General features: G+C 36.8%; 1 protein-coding gene across 1 annotated transcript in view; it reads right to left on the bottom strand.

Annotated features, from left to right (window-relative positions):
- APPL1 (adaptor protein, phosphotyrosine interacting with PH domain and leucine zipper 1) overlaps nucleotides 1-19254 on the bottom strand; it is a 48791-nt gene that overhangs the window by 10947 nt on the left and 18590 nt on the right. The window contains exons 10-16 of the mRNA XM_001362176.4: nucleotides 13579-13737; nucleotides 11324-11512; nucleotides 9517-9559; nucleotides 6779-6835; nucleotides 3763-3854; nucleotides 2357-2539; nucleotides 623-678 (exon numbers count right to left, since the gene is read on the bottom strand). Of these exons, the coding sequence (XP_001362213.2) occupies nucleotides 623-678; nucleotides 2357-2539; nucleotides 3763-3854; nucleotides 6779-6835; nucleotides 9517-9559; nucleotides 11324-11512; nucleotides 13579-13737 (779 nt within the window). The remainder of the gene's footprint in view (nucleotides 1-622; nucleotides 679-2356; nucleotides 2540-3762; nucleotides 3855-6778; nucleotides 6836-9516; nucleotides 9560-11323; nucleotides 11513-13578; nucleotides 13738-19254) is intronic.

Here is a 19254-nt window from a genome sequence, read left to right as displayed (position 1 = left end):
TAGAGCTCAGGTCTTCACAGTTCCAAGGCCAGCTCACACTGCAGCAGAAGGTTCAAAGTTCAGAAAAAAAGAAGTTTCTAGTGCATAAATTTGAATAGCAGGGTGCACACTTTCCAGTCCTCACAAACTGGGCTGAGATAGAGGATGTGGGAAATAATTTATAACAGGTATCAAACAGAGGCTGATCAGTGGAGAGAAGGCTGGACTTGGCAGTTAAGAACAGAATTAAAAACAGACACTTCCTATGTGATACTGGGTAATTTTATAACTTCTCTGAGCTCTGGCTTCTACAAACGTTAAATGAGTATAAACATCCCTGAAGAACTACCTCACAGGGTTGTTGTGGGGACCAAATGAAAAAAAGCCACGTAGAATACTGTGCAAATTTTAAAGGATTATTTCAGCACTGTGAAATCTTATGAAACAGATTCAGATTCGTCTCTGGGACAATGACCTGCATATCATTGATAAACTATTTTACAGAGATGGAGGCTCTGAAAGATGGTCTTGAGAGCTGAACTAAAGGAGGGGCCGACGAATAATCAGTCACTAAATGCTAAGGCATTTTCATGCATTTTTTCAATTGGAAGAATCACTGAGAATACTGATGATCTCTTTTTACCTTCAGTTTCAGGCTTTGTTTTTCCTCCTTCAGATTCTCCAAATGGATTTGTACGTCTGGAAAGAGATTTTTGAAAAGGAGACAGTTATCATCAGGTACGTGGAAGAAAAGGGTTCTGAAATGACCTTTGCTGCCACCTCTTCTGCTCGCCTTTGGAGAGATTCTTTTTATCTTTCAAATTAGAAATCTGACGAGACTGAAGCTAGTAGTCACATTAATAAAAAAGAGAAAAGTTCTGTTTTTTATAGGAAGTAGGAGGGAGAAAGGGTTCTTTAAAAATAAAATAACCCTAAACAGTATCCCAGAAACAGAATAAGAACACCCAGAGAGGTTGGATAGGGTGGGGCCCTTGATCAGTATAACCTGGAAATGTATGGAAGAAAGTTTTCTGGAGAAGGGTAATGTCACCCCCAAGTGCAAGATGTTTCTGGCTCCTAGAGGTCTGGAAGTAATTAGGAGGGGAGGGACAAGATCTTGGGCTTCCTTCTGAGAAAGAGAGCAGGAAGGGCCTTGGCTCTGCCTGAGCAAAATCATCTGCCTGAGGTAGGTCCTTGCCTTCACTAGATGCCACTCAACTTGGGGCAAACTCAGGGAGGTAAAGAAGGAAAGTGAAAGCCTGAGGCAGAGTCCAGGGATAAGCATCTCCTCTGAGGAACCTTCCTGTAGCAGAGGTGGCAAATGGACAGAATGCTGGACTTATAAAATAAAAAAATAAAATCAAAAGCCCCCTAAATATACCCAAATAAATAACTGAGAAATCATGTTTTCATTTGCATTTCTACTCCAGTTCTTTCTCTGGAAGTGGATAGCAGAGTGTTAGACCTGTATGACCATTTAATGGTTAAACCTGTCTACCTCAATTTCTTCAACTGTAAGATGGGGATAACAGCATCTCCCTCACAGGATTGTTGTGAGAATAAATGAGATATATGTAAAGTCCCCCTCCTCCCCCTTACCAATATTCTGGTTCCAAGGAAAAAGAGCTGTACAGGCTAGGCAATTAGTGTTAAGTGACTAGCCAATGGCCACATATTTAGGAAGTATCTGAGGCCAAGACTTGAATCCAGGATTTCCTTTCTCCATGCCTGGCTCTCTATTCACTGTGCTACCTAGCTGCTCCCCCCCCCCCCATACTTATTAAACTAAATGTAGTAAAGGAAGAATAATCTAAACTTCCAGACTGCTTTTCAAGACAGACCAAAAAAAGAGTTGGGAATGAAAATCTGAACATACACAGAAGGGAAAAGCATTTTCCTCATTTTTCCAAATTACTGAATTTTTGTTCTACTCACAGCAAGAAAAAAGGAAGAAGTAAAAATATAAATACTTTTGGGAAACAAACAGATGGAGAATGCTGAATTCTGGAAGGTCTAAGTGGTTCTAAAATAATCTTGGCATGACCACTACATGAAATGCATCTCTTGTATTCACTTGACCTGTTACATGAAAAGGCTAAATTTATTTCAGCCATTAAGTCTGGATGGCTGAGCTCTAGGATGAAGCCACGTACTCCAAACCTATGTACTAAGAGATATGAGCAAATAAGGTGAATTCAAGCAGACTGTCATGGTATTTTTTTTTCAGAAACATGAAGAGCCTAGCTGCTAACTTTCTGATCTAAAAAAAGAAAATGACATGAATGGATAGATGATACCAAGTAGGTCAGTTTTGAATGATTAAGCTAAATTACAAACCATGTGGAACAAAGCATAAGTTTTAATGTGTTTCACCTACTTGCCTCCCTGTCCAGAAGTTTTACCCTGACCAGGCTGATCTTCACTAACAGGAGAAATGATGTCAAACTGTATAGGTGTGTCTGGAGCAACGAGGGAATCCAGAGAAAGGGTCGCCAAAGTTGTTGACTCGGAGCCAAGAGACCCAGAACTACTAGTTCGAGCTGTGGGTGGTCGTGTTTGTCTAAAAAGAGAGAGAAAAAATATTCTATTTTAACTTTTTGGAAACATTTTTTTAAACCCTCACCTTCCATCTTAGAATCAATACTGTGTAATGGTTCTAAGGCAGAAGAGTGGTAAGGGCTAGGGGGTCACACAGCTAGGAAGTGTCTGAGGCTAGATTTGAATCCAGAACTTCCTGTTTCTGGGCCTGGCTCTCAATCCACTGAGCCACCCAGATGCCCCTGGAAACATTTTTTAAACAGAGATATATACAAATCAAAAATCACAGGAAAAAAGCATTTAATAAGCATAGAAATACAAATTTTAAAAACTCCCACACGACACTCATAAAATTGGCTAAGATAAAAGATGACAATTCAGTGCTAGTGTGAGGCTATGATAAAAACAAGACTTTTACTACATTGCTAAAGGAGCTATAAAATGGTTCTGTCTTTTTGGAAAGCAATATAAAATTAAACTATGTTACAAGAATGTGTATGTCCTTTGACCCAATGGTCCTACTAGTACAAGGGTTCATAACCTTTTTTATAAAGTGTTTTGCACACTGTAAGAGTTATACAAGTGCTAGCTATTACTATTTTTAAGACCTTTAGGGCATCCAGCATACACATATAGACAACATTAACAAATCCATGTGAATAAATTAGAAAATAAAAAATTTCATGAAATAAGACTTATATGGATACTCCTTTATTAAATCTACATAGGCGTGTGTGTGTGTGTGTGTGTGTACATGTGTATATCTATGTATTTTCTGGACTGGAGTCTATAATTGGCAAATAAATTTGGTACACATGCAATCATTAACAATTCAACAAATATCTTTTTCTTTTGTTCCTTTGCATACATTTGAATACTTGACTAGTTTAAGGGAAATTTCAAAATTTATGTTAAAAAGCAAAGAGAAAAGATGAGAGAAAATGATAATACAAACACCAACATAACAAATCATGGCTTTGGAATTTTAAAAGGTGCATTAATTGCTCCAGAAGTATAAAATAAACACACTTAAACATCAGAGAAAACTATGACAGACTCTGTTGTTTTTAAATTTTTATTTTAGTAGATTAATTTGTAAATTTATATGTTCTTAAAATAGAACTAATGCTACCTGAGCAAATCATTTCCATATTAGTGTACACAACACTGCTAAGATCAAATATGTAATCCCGGTCACTTTAAATGTCTCACAAAGTTCTTTAAATAAGCAGTCATGTGACTTACGGGGTTGGCCGCAAGCTCTCATGCCTCTGCTGGAAAGATGGAGATGGGGTGACTGCTTCTAGAGCTGACTGATTTACTCTTGCAGCAATTTCCTATGTTAATTTTTAAAAAAAGAGCTTCAGAAAAGCAAATGAATCAAAAGCCACAATACAATATTTTGAATTAACAAAGTTACACACAATCTACAAAGTTAGATTCTTTTCAAGTTCTACTAAAACATGAATCTATATATGGAATACCTCTAGATGTTCCAGTTCTAACAGAAAGAGATATGCTATAACTTCCAAGCACCATAAATTCAATTTCTTTCTTGATTAGTTAAGCTACTTAATTTTCACTGACACATAAGATAACATTATTTTAAATCTTTTGAGTTTCAGTTCCAACTTTTTAAGGCATGCTAGTTATTGGCACTTAAGGATATTTTCTAAAATCACATTAAATATCAGCAAACAGGCCATTGATGGCACTTCCTTCTTGCTCGTGACATTTCACACACTGAGTATTTCACATGTATTGAGTATCAGCTAAGTGCCAGGCCCTACGATAACTGAAAAGGTATTTAAAAAACAGAATAAAACTCTTACCTTCTTCTGTCTTAGAATCAACACTGTATATTGGTTCCAAGGCAGGAGAGTAATAAGGGCTAGATCATGGGAATTAAGTGACTTGCCCAGGGTCACCCAATTAGGAAGTGTCTGAGGCCAGATTTGAACATAGGCCCTCTCATCTCTAGGCCTGGCTCTCAATCCACTGAGCACTCTAGCTGCCCCAAAGGTAATTTTAAATAGAAAAAGTCTACACTTTGAAAAAACAACAAAATGTCAGCAAGTTTGTATGTTTACTTCTAAATGGCATGGCTCATAAGAAATGCATGTATATTCTTCCAAATACAGCTTTTAAAGATGTGGCTAACAAACAGAAATTTTGCCACTGTACATTTTAGATAATTTATACATCTACTCAAGAAAGCACCATAATTTTAATTTATGAACATCTAAAACATTCCCAGGGGGCAGCTGGATAGCTCAGTGGATTGAGAGTCAGACCGGAGACGGGAGGTCCTAGGTACAAATCTGGCCTCAGCCACTTCCCAGCTGTGTGACCCTGGGCAAGTCACTTGACCCCTATTGTCTAGCCCTTACCACTCTTCTGCCTTGGAGCCAATACACATTATTGACTCCAAGACGGCAGGTAAGGTTTAAAAAAAAAAAACCATATTCTCAACATTTCCAATAAGACATTAACATATCCTAATTTGTATTCTGGCTTTATTTTTGCTTTCGATACAAAAGGAAAAAAATTAGATTGCCATATCAAGCAAAAGGCCTGGACTAGAACCAAAAAATTATTGCAGAGAAATTTTAATAAATGGCTTGTTTTTAACTATTCACCTCTGACTTTCTACCAGAATTCTACAACAGCATGTTCTGCTCTCACTCCAAACTCAATTCTATAAGTGAATGCAATAATCTTTCTCCATCCACTTGGATCACCTTCAGTTCATCTTTCTTTATCTGGTTTGGCTCCTTCTCAGCATTCTTCTTTGAAATGTTTCTCAGATTCACTTTTCTCTTTTCATTCCAGCAGCTATTTGTATAGTTAGTCCAGGCCTGCACTTGCATCTCAGTTCAATGACTATAATGCTCCCCTTTCCTATTCTACTTCACCCTGAAGATCAATGCCATAGAACAAGAAGTACTGTTGGGATTTCCCAAGAAGATTGAGCATCCTCTGCCTGTGCAGCAATTATTAGCCAGGAATAACGATCATGTCATGTCTTAGGGTACAAAGGACTCGATCAACACCCATGCCAGAGGTAACTATTGTACAACATTGCTTGTATGGCTCTTAGACAGTCTTGTACTGTTTTCCTCACAGTCCTGAATCTTCTAATAGCAAAGTTGCCTACTGAAACTCCACATTCTGGTCCAGCATGACATTTCTGGACTAAACATATTTGTTTTTCTTTTCTTTTTCTCAAAGATTGGGAAAAGGGTGAGTGGGAATAGGGAGAGGGAAGCTAGAAAGGAAGCATCTTTAAATAGTGCAGATAAAAGAACAGGGTGCCAGAAGGAAGCAGAGACAAACAGGACAGCTTTGAAAGCTGCAAGCTGGACTCATATTTTTACAAAGAAAAATGAATTGCAAACGAGAGATCTATAGTTTCATGTCCAATTTTCTTTTTTCTATTCTACTCTGTATAAGGAAATGTCAGTTTTATTTGTTCAGCATGACAATTCTAAAAATTAAACCGGATATCTAAAAGTGCACTCTTGTTCTGGCCTCTGACCTTTGTCTTGTTTGGAGGACAAGGTAGTTATAGATTCCTTGGTTATAGCTGATGGTTTGTAGGCTGGAGGGTACACTACTCGAAACCAGGCTAGACTGGCTCCGGATGTCAGCCTCCTTCATGTTGCTGTTGCTCAGGGTCCACTTCTATTGTTCCTTAAAATCCCGCCTCCATTCTGGGTATCTCACTGACTTCTTATTTCTTATTGCTGTTAAGGGACAGAGACTGATCTGGGATTTCATTGAGAGAAGAAATGCTTTCTACCAACGTAGGCAGGTATCTTCTCTGCAATGTACTATCCTAGATAGCTCCCTCAAGGCCTGGAGAGATGAAATGACTTCCCAGGTTTATATAGCTAATATGTATCAGAAGTGGAATTTGGCTTCAACGGTAGTGCTCTCTCTCTACTGGGCCAAGCTGCATCTCTAATGATCAGGATTAAATTCATTTGCTTGGTTATCAAAGTACATTCAGAAGATATATAATAATTATTTGTTGATGTGAATTCTTCTGCATTTGTCTCTTTCCCATTGTGCCTAATTCTATATAAAGCATTATACAGATCCCCCAAATCCTTGTTGGTTGATTTTAGTGTTTCTTCATACTTTGTTTAATAGGGTTGAAAAATAGGGACTGAGTTCACAAGGCAGAATTTAAAATATTATTAAGAATTCAAGAAATTGAGATTTAGTTAATAAAAAATCCTATCATAATCAATATTACCTCTGGGTTTTCACTTAAATATATCTGTTTGGAGATATTGTTTATTGTACAAATCCACTGGAAGAGAAAAAAGAGAAAAAAACATTTTAAGACTTTATATAATATATATTATAATAAATAAGAATATAATACATTCTTAAGAATAAAATATTTGAAATTTAATTAGTATATAACATTTCATCAGAAATATCAATCTTTCTAATTAATAAATTTCTAATGAGTAAATTTTATTGAATTCAGAAAGTATGAATTCACTGATTTTTAATTAGTTGCCAGGCCTTTCTAATTCTAATTTCATGATATTTCTTTAATCAGTCTCCTGATATCTGTTCATATGGTCACCCTCATAATCTGGACCCTTATTTCCTCTTGCCTCTATATTGATTATTACTTTTTGGTTCAGATCTATGATTCATTACTAAAGAAAGTCCTTATTGTGGAAATGTCCCCCCCAAAGTAGATCATCATGACTACTCTAAATCTCATTCTCAGGGAGATGCTTGGGATTGAATGGTTAAGTTAAGACTTGCCCCTGGTCATGCAGGTAGTCAGTATGCCTGTGAAGGACCTGAACCACTGTTTTCTTGACTAGCTACCACATCTCGCTATAACTCACTTCTTGGGAACCTGGAAAGAAATAAGTTTATTGTGTGTGTACTATTGTAACAGCCCTGGTCTCCTCACTTTGGGCTGCTTGCCTCTCCGTACCATTCTCCAGGCAGCTGACAAAATAATCTTCCAAGGGCACAAGTCTTACTATTTTTACTCCCTCTTTCCAAAAGCATTCAAATGGCGTCCAATTGCCTCTAGATTAAAATACAAATTTTAGATCTTCCACTAACCTGGCTTCAACCCTTCCTGTCTCATCTTATTTTATATTTTATACCACCTGTTCTAGTCAAAGTAGATTACTGTTAGGTCATACCCCAAACCCAACAGTTCGTCACCTACCTATCTCTGTGTTTTGGCACACAGCATCCTCCCTGCCTGGATATACTGCCTTTCAGCATCACCACCTCTTGTGATCCTTCTCTCTTTCTCCAAGGAAGCCTTCCTTAATGCCTTCAATTGTAAGTTCTTTTGCCCTCAAACTACTCTGTGTATATATTATATTTTTCTCTCCCCTCCCCCTCTTCCTTAATTTCCCCCCAAATGTAAAAACGTACATTTAAGACCTGGAACTGTTTCAGTTGGTGCTACAATAGAGAGAATATTGGGCCCAGAGCCAGGAATATCTGAGTTTAAATCCAGGCACAGACACATGCCAGCTGTATGAGCCCAGGCAAGTTATTTAACTTCTGTTAGCCTCAGTTTCCCTATTTATAAAATTAGGGATAACAGCCCCTACCTCCCAGGGTTATTATTTGAATGAAATGAGATAATATTGGTATTTATAATATAATATTTATTCTGCTTTGCAAACATTAGTGTTACATAAATGTGAACTATTACTATTTTTGTCTGTTTGTTTTCAATGCCCAGTGGTGCCAGGCACATAGCAAATGTTTACTCAATGTTGTTTCAGTGTTAAATAACCCTTCTGAGTAGATCATAACCCCCACATTTTATTTCACCCCATAAACATGGAAAGAGCCTAGCAATAATTTATAAGATCATGGACTTAAGTTAACAGTTGGGCCTTAGAAGTGACCGCGCCCGACCCCTCAATGTCAGATGAGGAGAGCAGGGCCATGCAGACACTAAGGAGCAGAGTCAGGGCTCCAGTCCATGATCTGTGACCCCCCCCCCCCTTACTCTTTCCATGGTACCGGGCTGCTTCCAGGGTTAACACAACACAGCCACATACTCTTTTTGTACCATTTTACCCAGAGAGGCCTTCTGGAGAGGGGGGTGGGTGGGTGCATCAGATAACCTGTATGGGTTGACTACAAACAGCAAGAACAGTCCTTCACTAATGTGATAACAATTCCACATAATGAACATTTTTGAATCTCTAAATCATTCTCTATACTTGCAATAATAGCTTTCAAACTGCCTTTTCCCTCGCACTGCTATGTGCTGGGATGTCTGGTGTGTCTCACTTACTGTGACCCTCTCCCGAATTCGAGTTTTGTTTTCTAAACCCAGCGGAGGACACGTAACATGCCTGCTGTGAAGCATTCATGATCCCAATAACTATCAAGCTATCTTTCCCTCAAGGACAACGTTCAAAGTAAAATCGGACTCGTTTCCTAAAGTTCTTGTAGGCTCACTACTACAGGGCTAGTACAATAACTAGGATTTTCACATATGAAACAACTAATCAGAAATGTGTGCCTATTAGAGAAAGTACCCCAACGCTCCCCCCTCCCCTGGCCAAACCCACACAGTCCACATCAGTTTTCTGTGGAGACCTTACCTTCCATACCTGGTGTATCAAGAGCAGAAATGGAGCCAAAAACAAAAGGCTTGTAAGGAAGAATGCGGATTCCCAAATCTTTGTTTTTCTGTCTTTCATTCCCCCTCTCAAAGCTCTTAAAAGTCTCAGCCTCTTGTTGCTACGGGCCCTATGTGCTGCTACTATGTACTTAGTTGGCAGGTGGTGAGAGACGGGTATAAATTAGACTGACATTCATGATGCCACCAGCCTGCCAACTCAGAAAGCAATGGTCACAAGGCTCCCTTTTTTTAAGCCTTCCAGGCAGGATTACATGGACAAGAAACACATGTATTCCTCTTAGAAAACAATACATTTTTGTAAGAGTTCTTTTTAAAGTTATCAACCAGATATGATTTACCTCTTCATAGTCTTTTTTACTTTCTGCTTGCAAAATTGAAGATCTGAAAGGAGGAAAAGAAATCTGAGCTTCAGTTTTTTTTTAACAAGTACCTTTCAATAAGATGCGAAATATCTAGTCTTCTTCATTGTAAGCCAAAACCAATTAATGTGTACTTTTCTACATAAAATTAGACTGTAGTAGTAACCTTAACACTTTGTCTGTAGTATGCCATGATGTACAAAATCAGAAACAGATGTTGTTTTACCACAATGTTAACTTTATATAATAATAATAAATTTGGAACTTTACAAAGATAAGGGAAGGCTTCTTGGAAGGGGTAGAGTGGAAAGAGCAAGTCTCATTGTCAGGAAACCTTAGGTTCAAGTTCCACTTTAGCCCCTGGACTTTAGTTGAATACACTCAGAAATCTTCTAAAACTCTACTATAGAAGCTATGGAATAACCACTGCCCCACAAATAAAGAGAGAATAACAGGATATTCCCTGTACCACAAAACAACCAGCACAAAACAGAAATTCACAAATAAATAGAAGACAAAATCTCAGGCTATTCATTTCTGTTATTCTGATCCTTAAGGATGTTTATCAAATTAAATCTATGATTAATTTTGAGAAAGCCCATTTTCCTTTGAACTACTTATGCTTTAATAAGCCTCAAAAGTCATCAGTTCAACCTGTTAATCATTGATAAGGAGACTTTGTTTTTAAGAGGGCTACTAAAAAACCCTAACCCTAAATTCTCTGCTGAGAAAAAAAAGAAAAGTAATTTTACTAAGTTTCCATTATACCAGTGATTGTGAAATACAAAATTTATAACAAGTAGCCAGTGAAGCCAAAACTAGAGATCCAAAAAGAGTGTTGTATCCACTGTAAGTTTGATCCTTTTTATGCAGGGATATCAAAAGAAGTGTTTATTGATGACTACAGAAAAAGGAGCTAGCAAGCTAAAGAATTTTTTGTATTATAAAATGAGAGGAAAAATCATTTTCTCAACGCTCAAAGACCCCTGAAATTTACAGGAAAATCAAGCATGAAAAAAGGTACTGGATTAAAAACATTAGGAAAGATTTAGCTGAAAACCTCTGGAACAAACAGTGTCCAAACAAGGAAGAAAAAAGGTAGAAATTAAGACATACAGAAAATAAAACAGTAGAGATGTTCATGTAATAGAGAAAATTATTTTAATTAGCTACAATGGATCTCATTTAATGAAGAGTTGTAGGAGTTGGCAAAATTATTTTAAAACTGCAAATATGAAAAAACTGAATCCAACCAGTTATCCCTGAATGAAAATGTTATATATAAAGTGGTTTAAATTTTAACATAAACTCAGAACTAAATGAATATACACCCATTTAGTAGTTCTTAACTACTCTAAAAAGTTAAGAAAAAAAACAAAACAAAAAAAATCCAACAATCCATTATTTGCAGATTAAAAAACAAAACAAAACAAAGCAAAACCATTACCTTCTATCTTAGAATCAATACTGTGTATTGGTTTCAAGGTAGAAGAACAGTAAGGGCCAGGCAATGGGAGTTAAGTGACTTGCCCAGGGTCACACAGCTAGGAAGTGTTTGAGGTCAGATTTGAACCTAGGACTTCTTGTCTCTAGGCCTGGCTCTCAATCCACTAAGCCCCCATTATTTGCAGATATTAATTAATGTTATATAATAATGTAAGGAATCTTACATTGAAAGCATTTATACAAGAATCATAACTTCATAAACTTTGGAATTTGAAAAAATCGTCAGTCTTTTCATAACTTACTCTACTTTTAGACATATAAAAAGACTTTTATGACTTACTTTTTGCCATCAAAAGATGTGATCTGGAAACAGTATCGTCTATCTTCACAGTCAACAGCCATTACAGAACAATTGTCTATATCCATGGCCAGGCCTCCCGCTACATCACCCCGGGCCTGATTCATCAGATTTCCACCTTGAGTAAAGTAAAATTGTCTGTCCCAGGTAGAGGACACGAGGCCAGTCTTACTAATCAAAGAAAGCATATTCTCATTTAGTAGTGACATGTTTAGAATCCTTATAACTATCAACAAATTAAGAGAAAAATGACATAAAACTCAAGCCAAGAATAATTTTATAACTTTCCAAACAGAGAATATATTGCAAAATGTTGTTCTTTAAAACAAACCCTAAGAGCCTCAACATATTCTTTTTTTAAAAAAAAATTTTATTTTTAAAACCCTTACCTTCCTTCTTGGAGTCAATACTGTGTATTGGCTCCAAGGCAGAAGAGTGGTAAGAGCTAGGCAATAGGGGTCAAGTGACTTGCCCAGGGTCACACAGCTGGGAAGTGTCTGAGGCCAAATTTGAACTCAGGACCTCCCGTCTCTAGGCCTGGCTCTCAATCCACTGAGCTACCCAGATGCCCCCTTCAACATATTCTAACTTAAATCAATGTTATGGAAACTGATAAATAAAATTGACTATAAATGAGCTCATTTCACTCCTTGCTCTGTGTTCAGTTATAATCTCTGATTATCTTAAATCATTTGCTAGAGCAAATTATCAAGAAAAGATCAATTAATCTGCTGATTTTCTCAGTCACTAAAAGATTAGAAAAACTACACATATAATGCTTCTAAAGGAATGTCTGGAAATCTAACAGCATATGACATAAAGTTATTTCAATATCTAAAACAATGTAAATACAAAACATTTAAGTTTTAAGTGAATAAAATCAAAAGAAATTATTACTTTTTATTTCTTGGTATAGAAGTTTTACTGGGATCAAACTGACTTTTCACAACAACATGCCCATGACAATTAAGAGAATACTGTCCATTTGAATATTGAAAGGTTTTAATGTCAATAAAATAGAAACATTTATCTCCAAAGATAGCTCTATATTTTGTCTAGATCTGTGATTCCATTGTTGCAAGGGAGGAAGCTCCTTTAATGAATGAAAATCAACAAGTAAAGTTTTAAAGAAGATTAAGGGATTTGCCCAGAGTCCCATGGGCAAGCTAGGTAAGAAGTGGGGCTTGATTCCAGGTTCTTCCTAATTTGGAGGCTAGCTTTCTCTCCATTCCACCATTCTTTTCTCATAGTATAGCTTAGGAGGCCTTGAACAAAGCATTCCCAATTTTACACCAAATAAAAAATTTAACACCCTTACTTTCCATCTTAGAACCAATTCTAAGTATTGGTTCCAAGGCAGAAAGGCAGTAAGAACGAGGCAGGCAGTGGGGTGGTGGATGGGTGGGTGGGTGACTTGCCCAGGGTCACACAGTTAGGAAGCATATAAGGCTAGATTTGAACCCAGGACTTCCTATCTCAATACACTGAACCACCTAGCTGCTCCCACACTAAGTGTATTTTTCAGCAGAGACTTCCAAGCAAATTACTTTTTATTTAGTCATTCTAAATGACAAATACCAAAGTAGAACATGACTTGGTGCTCCTAACACTTAGCACAGTCTGACCCGGAGTACTTCCTAAATGCATGTGATGGAGACTTATTATTGGTGACTTTCATTTCATTGTATAAGTGAAAAATTACTCTCAAAATAAAGCTTCAAACTTCGGTGTGAAATTCACCCTTAGTGACTTCATGGCATGTTATAGAGGGAGCCAGGTGAATGACAGTCAGAGGATTTGAGGTCAAATCCTGCTTCTGACCCTTCCCAGATGGGAGATCCTGGGCAAGGGACTGTCTCTGTTTGCCTCTGTTTCTTCAATTGTAAAAATAGAGAAAATAATAGCGAGTGCCTCCCAGAGTGTTTGGGGAGACAACATGAGACAGTATTTGTAAAGTACTTTGCAAATCTTAAATTGCCATATAAACACTATTATTTTATTTTGCCAGCCACAGTAGCTCATGAAGACAATAACCTATAGCATCAATGGAAGAAGTGCAATGATGAAACCAAAAGTATTTTAAGTATCATATTTATTTTCATTCCATCCTGCAATATGTATGTCTATATACCTATATATACATGTGAAATATCAAAAATCAAAGAATTATACACCTACAATCCTCATTTATAACACTGGACATAAAACTGGTTGGGGTCAAAAGAATTTTATCTTACTTCCTAGCATTGAGATATCCAGCCTTGCGGGTTAAATTGCGATGAACGGGAAATCTGCTGATGTCTGGATCAGGCAAATATAATGGGTCACTGGCTACTTCCAAATCCTCTATTGTCTGCTGCATAGTCTCCACCTCACAGTCCATTTCCCTGCGAACACTAACACAACAAGCAGGTTACAAGTCCAGTTTCCACAGATAAAATCCTCACTAAATGCATTTATATCTTTACTACATAACATTTTTGTGAGGGTAGCGAGGTAGTCTAGGGGTCTGGAGTCAGGAAGAGGCATCTTCTTGAGTTCAAATCTGACCTCAGACACATACTAGCTGTGTGACCTGGGGTAAGTCACTTAATCTTCTTTGCCTTGGTTTCTTCTTTGATAAAACAAGCTAGAGAGATAAAAGGCAAACCACGCTAGTAGCTTTGCTAATGGGGTCATAAAGAATCAGGCATGACTGATACACAACTTTCTTGAAAATTTTATAATGCAAATTGTTGATCATCCTCAATAATAGAAGGAATCAGCTTGTAGAATTTTTAAAAAATCTAGCAACTGATTAAAAATATCTAATATTTGTCTACTAGGGAAGACATGCAACCTCAAAGAATGAAATAGAAAAATAATATGAGATAAGCATCATAAAGTTGGGATGCAAAATAAGAATTGAGAAGGTAGAGAGCTGCAGACATCAAATCTATTGGGTATAAAGAATGGAATTGACAAAGGACAGAAGCAAGATGAAGAATAATGATCTCAAAGGGATCATGGTCAAGGTACAAGGCCAAGTAAATCTCTCCTTAGCACTTTTTAAGTTTGGAGAAAGGTTTGGAGTCTACATACAACCTTGTATAGAAAGCTCTATCGAGCTTATCAAGGTAAGACAAGTTTCAATTAAGGCTGGGTAGATGACAAGAACATTCAAGAACATTTAGAACAAAGCAGTGTTGCTAAGCCTCTATGCTAGCATCCTCTGCTGAACTTTAAAATAGCTTAATTTGCAAATGGAAAACTTACAGTGCTAATAAAGCCGCATGTAAAAGTTTAGAATCTACTGATCATTAAAATTCATTAGATTTTGTTCAAAAATGGAATTCAAATTTAACAAAGAATTTTTAAAATGCTTTTTAGTCAAAATGGTTGAATGGGAGGTTCCAAGGGAAGCACGTTCCTCATGTAATCTTCAAAAAAATCCAAAAAATTCAAAGGAAAACAGCTTAGAAACTTAAAAAGCATAAATCAACTTGAAAGCTGGAAGGGAAATAGTGGTCATCCACAATCTGCTTGAAGAGTGCCAAGAAAAGGGGACTTGGGGACTTGCTCTGTCTAGGAAAGTTGCCCATTCTAGTCTGCTGGGGGACAGCTTTCACTATTATTAAGATTTTCCTGGTCTTTAGCCTAAATTTGTCTTTTTTGGAATTTCTACCCACTGCTCCTGCCCTCTGGGTCTTTTCCAAACTAACGACCTCCAATTCCTTCCAAGATATCTCCTGAAATGGTCTAAAATCAACATATGAAACATTCAAAAGAACTGCAAAAATGCAGGGCCATGCGGAAATGTTCAAAATCACAAATAGTAAGAAAAATGCAAATTAATATTAACTATGAAGTTTTACCTCACACTTTGAACATATCAGCAAAGATGACAATGTTAACAAGTAAGAGGATGCCACATTTGGGGTATTTAAAAGACCAGTGCAGTCCTGTTATACAGATGGTAAAGCATATCTCTTTCTTCAAAGAGGAGAGGCAGGGGATTGCTAGGGGAGAAAGTCATGCTATCACTACACCAGAGGCAATTTTGCTTGATTATTTTTCTTTGTTACCAAGGATAATTCAATTTGGAGAGTGTGTGGGTAATTCCAGAACTGACTGTTACATAAATTAAGAATATCAACAAACTTAATTTTTTTTAATGGCAAATATATTAAAAAGCAATGATGAATTGGTGATTTGATGTTCAGCTGTTGTTAGCAATATCTGAATGACCGTGTGAGAATGAATAGGAATGAAGAGCAAATGTTTCTGATTTCCAAAAGGGGGAAAAATCTAATCTTTCCCTAGGCTTATATTGGTTACTAGGTTTCATGGATCGTAGAGCAGCCACAGCTTTCACGTCTTTAATTTCACTGTCCCTAGCTTTGTTTTCTGCTTCCTTTAGTTTCCTTTTTAAATCTTCTTTGATAGTATCCCTTTCCTCATATTTGTCCTCATTATCACCACATAAATATGTTGCCTTCCTTCTTAAATCCTCTAATTCCATTTCCTCCCAATCTGGGTCATTATTCTTGAAAGACAATTTTATTTTTGGGATTGTATTCCTTGCAAAAATTCTTTTTATGTGTGCAATAGTTCCATCTTCTAACACATGCATGTTTAAATATGTTTCTGCAGCCTCTGTAATACGATCTAGAAAGGTTGTAGGTGATTGATTTGTTTTTTGCTTAATTCCCTCAAACTTAGACCATGCATTTAGCCTTTTTGTGTGTCTTTCCTTTACATCCATTATTGATTGTCTGGCCTCTTTCATTAATTCATATTCCGCTTTATTGGTCATATCCACATCCCTGTAATCCTGGGGCTGTGGAATCAATAAAGGAGCCTGTCTTGTCTCATCTATAAACTTATTTCTTTCCCTCTTTGTTAACAGCTCCATCATTAATAAATAGAAATCTGCATAATCTGGGTCAAAATTGTCAATATCCCTTTGTATTTCTCTTACAACCTTGTTTGATTCATCCATAAAGGAAGGAGTTCTCCTTTTAATTGATTCTCAATTCTCTGGGATAAATCTTTTATGTGTTTTCACTTTAAATATTTCATCCTGGGATACCACAGGGACTTCTCTTAGAGGGAATAAGATAACTGCATTCTGCCTCTTCCTTTTGCAACCTATTTAAATTCTTAGCTTTTCCATCTTTCTCCTTCAAATCATTTTCATAATCATTAGTAATAAACCTTTTGTCCTTTATACACGTCTCTATTTCATCTAAGTGCTGGTTCATAAATACAATCATCTGTTTCAATTCTGAGTCTTTGGTAATCCATAGTATTACAGCTTTACATCCATATCCAATATTAAACACAAGTCTACATTTGCATACAATAAACAAACATATACATAGTAAGGGCACATAGGATAAAACAGTTTGAACAGTTAGACACATACAGGGTTTCATCCATTGATGCCCCAACATCACACAACATCCTTTGGGAAACAAAGTAAAAATTATGTTAAGGGATGTGTAAAACATAATCCCAAAACATACAAATTATTTAACATGCCCCCTGACATGTTTACATTCAACATTACAGTACTAACAGAATCAGTTATATTATACTCCACTTTGATTATTATTGGTTAACACAATAATAGACCAAGAAAAAAAAATTCAACTAAGAAAATCCAAAATGGCTGCCTAACATGTGCCAGGTGGATAAAAAAGTTAAAAGTTAAATGTCCTTCAGAGTTCTGCCAGAGTCCCAGAATTCTGTGGCCCCCTCCTTTGGAATATACCAAGTGCTGAGAGTGAAATATGGAACCTTCCCAGTCTCTAATTGCCTATTTGGTTTTCTAACTGATTTTCCTATACAAAAGCCTAATTTTCCTAAGTTCTTACCTAGCTGCCTCAGCCAAAACTATTATAAGGGAAATTTAGGGGAAGGGAAGGTTTTAAGGATGGGAACACATACAAGTATATAAATAGTTTTATTAGCTAAAAGGGATGGGGATGGTAGGGGATGATGGACCAACTGACTATTTCTCACCCAGATAGTTAACTCAATAAGCTTTCTAATCTAAGCTTAACCTAACTGAACTATAACTAAACTAAAAGGTAAATAAAAGATAAAGTCCATAAGGAGAGCCCTGATTCTCACAAACTTCCAGTCCTTGGCAGGGTCAGGCGGAAGAATCCAGCTATATGGTCCTTACAAGATCACTTCTGTCTATCTGAGTGAATGAGGAACGCAAACTCAACCTTTTTCTTGAAGATAATTCAAGACAGGTAGCTTCAAAGATGATTTATTCAGGAAGACTCTCAGATTCATAGCTTTTGTGTCTGAATCTCAGCTTCAGAGAGACCATTGTTAACTGCCCAACTACTTAGAATCCTAATCTAGCCAGCTCTACAGAATCTTGGCCTGAGGGCTGTCAATCAACTTTGCAAATTCTCTAGCTACAGCTGGTAAGCTTGACTTCAATTTTTAGGAAAATTCTAGAATGGCTCATTGAAATGATGGTTAATGAACATTTGAAAATGGAAGAGCTGTAGTCCCAAGTCAGTGCGACTTCACCAAAGGCAGGTTACAGTACATTAACCTTACTTCCTTTTTAACAGGATAACTGAAGAGATAAATGATGGAAGGGATGTAGATAGTTGACCTCTATTTTAGTGAAGCATTTGGTAAGTTATCTCATCCTATTGACGGTAAGATGGAGATGTGGACTAGAAGGCAGTTTGATGAAATAGATTTGGGCCAGGCTAAAAGGTTGGATTCAAAAGATTAGTTATTAAAGGTTTGTTGTCAGCTTGGAGATCTCCAATGGGATGTTTCAGGGATATGTGCTTGGTGAATGGCATCAAAGTATACATCACATGTTTATCATATTTACAGATGACATAAAGCAGAGAGGGAGACACAGAACCAGGATCTTAAAAGATCTTTATGAGCTAGAACATTGAGCTAAACCTGAGAGATGACATTTTACAAACAGAAATGTAAAGCCTATTACTAGTCAACTTCACAAATACAAGATTGGGAAAGGGAATGTTAGGCAGCAGCCTGTCTGGAGGGCAAAAAATCCTAGGGGCTTTAGTGGAATCAATGTGTCACTGTGAAATGATAGCTTAAAAAACCCTCAACATGTGTACAGCCATAGACTGCATTGTGAGGCACAACTGAGAAATAAGGAATGAGAACATCTGCTCTTCTCAGATCAGACCCTGAGTAATGATTTCATTTAAGAATACCATAGCTTAGGAAAAACATTGTTAAGCTGGCAAAAATCCCCAAGAAGGGCAACTAGAATGAGAAGCTTCTGGTCTATACCACAGGTGGACTGGCTGAAGGAACTGGGAAATGTTTAGACGTGATAGTTGCATTCAAATATTTGACTTTTTAAAATTTTTATTTTGAGGAAGAGAGATTAGATTGGTTCTACTGGGCTGTGGGGGAAATACCAGGAGCAAATATAAGTCAGGAAAAACTTCATTAATAGTCTGTGCTGTTTCAGGAAGTAATGGGTTTCCCCTCACTGAAGGTCTTCAAGCATAGATTGGATGACCAGTTGTAATGCATGCTATGGGGAAATTCTTCTTCTAATATTGTTCAGGCTACAGCACTGTTGAGATCACTTCCAAAATTGGAAAAATTCTGTGAGCAATGGAACAAGTGGAGGGCTACTTCCTACTCATAGTTAGGATGAGAAAAAATACAGTTAAAAATATTAAGAATTCCTAAAAATTAGTTTACAGATTGGAAAAATGATTGAAATACCAACAGGCTTTGTCATTGGATTAGATTAATTGATAACAATTATTAAGGAAGTATATTGATAAGAAAAAACAGACTATGAAAAAGGGTGACTATATCAGATTTCAAAATGTACTCAAATAATTATAATAACTGCCTAGTCCTGGGGGAGAGGGGAAAAAAAAATATATATACATATG

This window comes from Monodelphis domestica, chromosome 7 (assembly GCF_027887165.1).
Source record: "Monodelphis domestica isolate mMonDom1 chromosome 7, mMonDom1.pri, whole genome shotgun sequence".
Lineage (NCBI taxonomy): Eukaryota > Metazoa > Chordata > Mammalia > Didelphimorphia > Didelphidae > Monodelphis > Monodelphis domestica.
This window is presented reverse-complemented; position numbering and strand designations above follow the sequence as displayed.